Raw genomic sequence first — 6,001 nt, forward strand, 5'->3', positions numbered from 1 at the left:
GCACCTGGGTGACCTAGTCGGCTGAGCATCAGACTCTTGATTTCAGCTCAGGTCATGATCCCAGGGTTGTGGGATATAGCCTGCATCGGACTCTGCACTGAGAGCGGAGCCTGCTTAAGATTCTCTCTCTCTCCCCCTCTGCCCGTCCCCTGCTCACCCTCTCACTCGCTCTCTAAAATAAAAAAGGTAAATAAGTATTTTTAAAAGGTTTGTTGACTCCGTCAGGGCAGAATCCAGGTTTTCCTCCTTTGGACTCCAGAAGTACTTTATACCCTTCTCTGCCTCTTGTGTTTAAGGGCCAGTGTGTACATGCCTGTGTTCTTCCCTAGTCTGGCAGCTTCTCCCGAAGTGAGATTTACTCCCTTGTGAATTTCAACCACTTAGCCAACGCCAGATGGGAAGGAGGGTTAGAGTCATTTTTGGTGAGACTGCTTTGAATCTGTTAGTTTCAGCAGCAAAAAGTGAGAGAAAAAACACCCACATGAGAAAAGACAAACGTGGCTTCTCACTGGTAGCAAACTGCAACAATTTGCAGGGACATAGCTCCTTAGGGGCATGCTGAAATGTTTAAGGAAAATACGTCTGTGAGCACAGGCACTCTAGTAACTATAATTCCACCTTACTGCAGAACACACACGAGGAAAAGCAAAAAGCACAGTCCTGAGAAGTTAAATTTACAAAAACTGGGAAAATTAAATTTTGTGTTTAATAGAAAAACGGATTACTTAACATGACAGCAGTTTGGAAACGGAATAATTTCCATTCAGTAATGTGTACTTTTTATCAATTCTCATGCATAGCAAAGCTAGTGCCAAGGAGAAATAAAACTACAGGAAACAATTATTTATCTTCTTACAAACCTTTGAATTTAAACGTCCTGCTGATAACCTGAGGTTCTTAGTTAACAGTTCCGGTCATGTCCCAGCAGTTACTACACCCGTGACACACAGAGCCCCAGAACTACATAGACTTCGAGAAGGCTGTAAGTGGAGGTTGTTGGGTTTGCTCCTGCCCTTGATTGTCACTCTCAGTTTTCATGGCCAGTTGAAGACTGCCCAGTCTTCAGGTTTTGTCTCTTCACAACATGGGTCAGTTCACTGTTAATTGCAAATCATAGTAAAGGGTACAGATTAGGAATGTTGTCTCTGGATTTATACCCCAGCCTTACAACTCACTAATTCTTTGAATTTAAACAACTTAATCTCACTATGCCTCAGTTTCCTTTTCTGTAAAATAAGGATAAAATACCTTCCTCAAGAGTATTGTTGTAAGGACTCAGTGAATATAGAGCTTAACATGTTATTCTCAGTTTTTAGCAGTTCATTATTATATGTTGTGATGGTTCTTTGTTTTGACACATCGATATTACAATAGCATATACGCTCTTAACCACCGTGCTTTGGTGTCCAGTTCTTTCTTTCTTTCTGCTTCACCTGTCTCCCCCCACCCCCAATAGTAGCTCCACACACCCCATACTTTTTCTGTTTCCTGTTTAGGGTTACAGATGCAGAGCCTTCTGTCCAGATCTATTGCCTGTGACTTCTAATCTATAGGGATGGAAAGTATCTTGAGCCAGTGTATATAAAGGCATTAGAATAACCACATGTTTTGCTTGTAAGCCAAGATTTTCATAGAAGGCTGCCCTTCAGTGAATATAGTCTGAAGAAAACTTTCAAAACACCTAAGCAAAAAGACCTTACCCCACCATTACTTAGAGATTTAACGAAATACAGCCACTCTAAATGGTTACCGGTCATAGAGGCTTAAGAAGTAAAATTAGATGAACCTATGGGAAATCTGGAATCCTCACTGTTAATGCCATCTTGCACACTTTGTGTTAAGGGTCCTTGGACATGTCTTGGGTAGCTTAACTACTTGGACACGACTTGTCTCTGGATACCCTGAAGTAGGTGTAAGGCCTCTGTAATCCACGTGTGTTATTCCTGCTCAAGTGTCCACACCTTCATTCGTGAGGGAAGGGATGGTGTTTCCCAGCCCATCAAGCTGGACTTTTCAATGAAGACATTTTAAGTTGTAATTCTCTCACTGAAAAGTAAATGCTAAACTCTCCAAAGGAATAGTCTCTGAAATATGAGGCAGAAAGCAGCAGCAGGTGCACAGAGTGATGGAGCGCTCCTTGTCAGAGACCCCTGGAGAGCTCTTTCTGCCTTGCTGTCCCTCTAGTTGATCCTTCTACAATAGAGCTTTTCACAAGACTTTGCCAGCTTATGCAGGTGTGAGGGCTCCCAAAGCACCTTTGTCGGCATTCAGGAATCTTAAGGCAAGAGAGTGCACTGGGGCAGAGGAACACACATGACGGTCATGGGCCCAAGTCAGCACTTGCAGATTTCTCAGCACTGTTTCATACTCTGAGGAAGTGCCAAACCACTGGGCATGAGGACTGTAACATACTCGATTTCCTGGATATAATTTAAAAGATTCTTGTGGGTAAGGGTAGGGTATGGTTTAGAGAGAACCTAAAGTTATTAGCCCTATTGGTAGGTAATTAATGCCTGCAGGCAGGGTGTTGCTGGCCAGAATCGTCACCCTCTGCTGGTGGGGTTGCAACATGGCAGAGCTGTAGAGAGACTGATACCCAGGGGAAAGAGCCAGGCTGCCACCAGGTTCTCTGTCCTCCAGCAACAGAAAGAACTTCATACGCTGCTAAGAGCCATGGCAGAATGAATTTTGGTTTTAGGGGCTTTGGAGTACTCACAAATGATTGTAGTGAGCAAAACATAGGAGAATGGGAAGAAGAAGTGAGCAGCCTGTAAGCCACAGATCCTTTGCAGCTTTCAAAACTAAAACCTCAGGTGACAACCAGAAAGTTGTCTATGAAGTAATTCAGAGTAAGTCTGCAACTCAAGGTTTAGTTGTTAGTAACTGACTCTCTGGAGTAGTCTACATATTTTCCTCTTTAAAGTATTGTTTTAACTGTTCCTTTAAATATTGGTTAAGTCATAAGGTTATTGTAATAAAGACCAGTGTCTTTATCAAAAGAGTCTCCCTTGTCCATATTCAGATAATGGATTTAATGACTATTAGATCAAAATCACCTAGTGGGCAGTAACACATGTGTCCCGCGTTGTCTTCCCGACACACTTTGACTGCTCCCATCTCTCTTTGCCATTGTAGCCAGAGTACGTGACCTACAATGCAGACCTGATCGTGTCACTTCATTGTGTGAAGTCTTTTGTTAGCCCTTATCAGGTTTCCCCCACTATCCAAAAGTAGAGCGTTCCTGTAAAACCTTTTATAAGTTGAAGTGGCGTAAAACAAAGAAGTAATTACCTTAATTTATATGGAAAATTTTTTGAGTGTTCCCAGACCCAAAAAATAACCTCTCTCAGGCTTTTCAGATACTTTAGGACACATCATGCTAGTGGGTACCCAAAATAAATCCAGATAAAGCCCAGATGCTTGCAGCCACAGTTCAAAGCTATGGTGGCTTGATGTGAAATGTAGTTCCAGGGAAAGGAGCGTGGTGGAGCCACTCCCTCTTCCAGGTGTGTGCTGCCTCTGTACCTGCCCACTGCCAAACAAACACTGAACACTATTTTTGCTTTTAGCTTTTGTTCATAAAAACGAAAATCCGCTTCGGGTGTCTTTTGTTTAGCGAAAACAGATGCTAACATAGGTGTTTCATAAAAGCAAAGTGGCATAACACGAACTTTGGAAAAGCAGAGGATACCTGTATGTGCATATATACGTATGTACCCATACACATATACACATTCGTGTATATACGTACATACACATATTTGTGCGCGCGCGCGCGCGCGTGTGTGTGTGTGGGGGGGGGTGTGTCATGGGCAGGTATAGATCAGTATCCAGTAAGGGTCTTAGTAATGTCTTAAAGGAGGCTCTGTCTCCATGCAGCTGCTTGCTGTCACCTGAAGCATGATTATATCACCTGCCCACTGAATCTGCATACTCTCCTGCTGCATGGAGCCTATCCAGAAATGTTACAGACACTCTCAGGATTCTGATCACTTTTCGTCTGCTACATTGAGAAGCCTGAGTCTCTCTACTTCATCTTTGGATGCATTCAACAAACATATCCATATGTCTACCATGTGGCTGCGTGAAAACTGTGAAGTGTGTATGAATGGTCACTAGTCCTTCAGCGATCATGTCTCAGTCACTCTTCCCTGTCCTCCACAGCCGTCTGTCCAGTGTCCATCCCAGCCTCAATGTACACAACTTTGCTGGCATGTCCTTTTAGTGAATCATGGGAAATCTATCACACAAGACTCTCCCTATGTGGGGATGGGTTTCTTTCCATCAGATGCCTCTTAATTCACTCTCATAAACCATCAAGGTCACTTCCTTAAGAGAGCCATGGTCTGGAGGGAGGCTTGCGGCTATCTTATAGGGCCAGGTACAGGGGCTGTTACCAGAGCATTGCAGGTTGCTGGTGTCATGTTTGTGTTGGCAGAGGAAGTGTTTTCTAATAAAATGTTTTTGTCTTGTCTTTTAGCTTACATTTTACTATGGTACTATGGATGCTTGGTGTCCAACAAAATACTATGAAGACATCAAGAAAGATTTTCCAGAAGGAGATATTCGACTCTGCGAGAAAAAATTACCTCATGATTTTATCATCCATTTTTACGGAGAAATGGCTGGCATGATAGCTGACTGGCTAAAGGATGATCTGTCCAAAATAGAAGCCCTGACACATGGAAGCGTCACTGACAGCTAGTACATAGCAGTGGTAGGTGTGCTGTCTCTTAGTAGTTAGTAGTGTACTTAGTAGGTAAGTGTCCGGTGTTAATGTCTGATACTAGAAGACTTGGCTTGCTGTCAGCTCCGAGCTAGCTCCCCACACTACAGACTGAAGTAAGCCCAGTTGGTGAAATATGCCATAGGCTTAACAGAAACATTCTCCAAGACTCAGGGAACACAGTGATCAGTGATCTAAAACCTTTTCTGTTTGCACGGGATACCCAGTTGGCACTATGCAGTTTATTCTAGTGGGCAGGATCCTTGCAGACAAAAGGAGGTCTAAATTCAGTTGGTTTTAATTGAGTTACCTTGTAGAACAGGCTCTCCTAGAGGAAATTACAAAAATGTAAAAGAGATCAGTGAATGCTAAGTGTATAGTCAGAAATGTAAGTGTATGTGATCATGAGGACGCACATTCCAGTAGCAGGAAGTGATGACTAGTGGGTCTTGGCAGTGGACCTGGGTCTCCCTTAAGGACAGGAGCTAGAGATCAGCCCGGACTATCTTTGTACAGGTCCTGGCTGAGCTCATCAGAATCAGACTGGATGCCAGGCCAGCCTGCAGGACCTCCCCCCACCCCCCGCTCCGACCTGTTACTACCTTGCGTTGGGTCACAGGCCCCCAGCGGGGCCAACATCAGGGGAGGTACTGCTTGTCTCCATCTCTAAAAAGCTTCTCTGAAAAAAAAAAAAATTAAAAAAAAAAAAAAAAAAAAAGGGCGCCTGGGTGGCGCAGTCGGTTAAGCGTCCGACTTCAGCCAGGTCACGATCTCACGGTCCGTGAGTTTGAGCCCCGCGTCAGGCTCTGGGCTGATGGCTCGGAGCCTGGAGCCTGTTTCCGATTCTGTGTCTCCCTCTCTCTCTGCCCCTCCCCCGTTCATGCTCTGTCTCTCTCTGTCCCAAAAATAAATAAACGTTGAAAAAAAAAAAATTAAAAAAAAAAATAAAAAGCTTCTCTGAGGAGTGAGACTTCCTGATCTTCCTGCATTACACAGAGAATAAAGTTCACCAGACATTCCACTGGTGAAGGAACCAGGAAGAGCTGTTGAAGGATCCTGACTGAGCCTCCTGCCGCAAGACAGCCAGCAAGCTCTGTGCTGAGCCTGCCAGGTTGTGAGCTCGCTGCAGGCTCCTCTTCTGCAGGGCCCAGATGGGGAGGCCCCGGGTTGTCCAAAGCCGGTCTGTACCTGCCTCGTGGACTTGCCCCTTCTGTGTTTTTTCCAATAAAACTACACTGAGGGCCAGCTATGAGCTAAGTACTGTGCTAGGCATTG

The 6,001-nt window shown here is 44.3% G+C and overlaps 1 protein-coding gene across 2 annotated transcripts in view; it reads left to right on the forward strand.

Moving 5' to 3' along the window:
* The window catches only part of LDAH (lipid droplet associated hydrolase), a 110,176-nt gene extending 104,770 nt beyond the window's left edge, over window positions 1–5,406 (forward strand). For both annotated transcript variants that reach the window (XM_047068142.1, XM_047068143.1), the window contains exon 7: window positions 4,481–5,406. In XM_047068142.1, the coding sequence (XP_046924098.1) occupies window positions 4,481–4,705 (225 nt within the window). In that variant the 3' untranslated portion in view covers window positions 4,706–5,406. The remainder of the gene's footprint in view (window positions 1–4,480) is intronic.
* Window positions 5,407–6,001: the final 595 nt, after the last annotated feature.

Source organism: Lynx rufus, unplaced genomic scaffold (genome assembly GCF_022079265.1).
Source record: "Lynx rufus isolate CCGP_SWC_20201006 ecotype Redwood Valley unplaced genomic scaffold, mLynRuf1.p SCAF_8, whole genome shotgun sequence".
Classification (NCBI taxonomy): domain Eukaryota; kingdom Metazoa; phylum Chordata; class Mammalia; order Carnivora; family Felidae; genus Lynx; species Lynx rufus.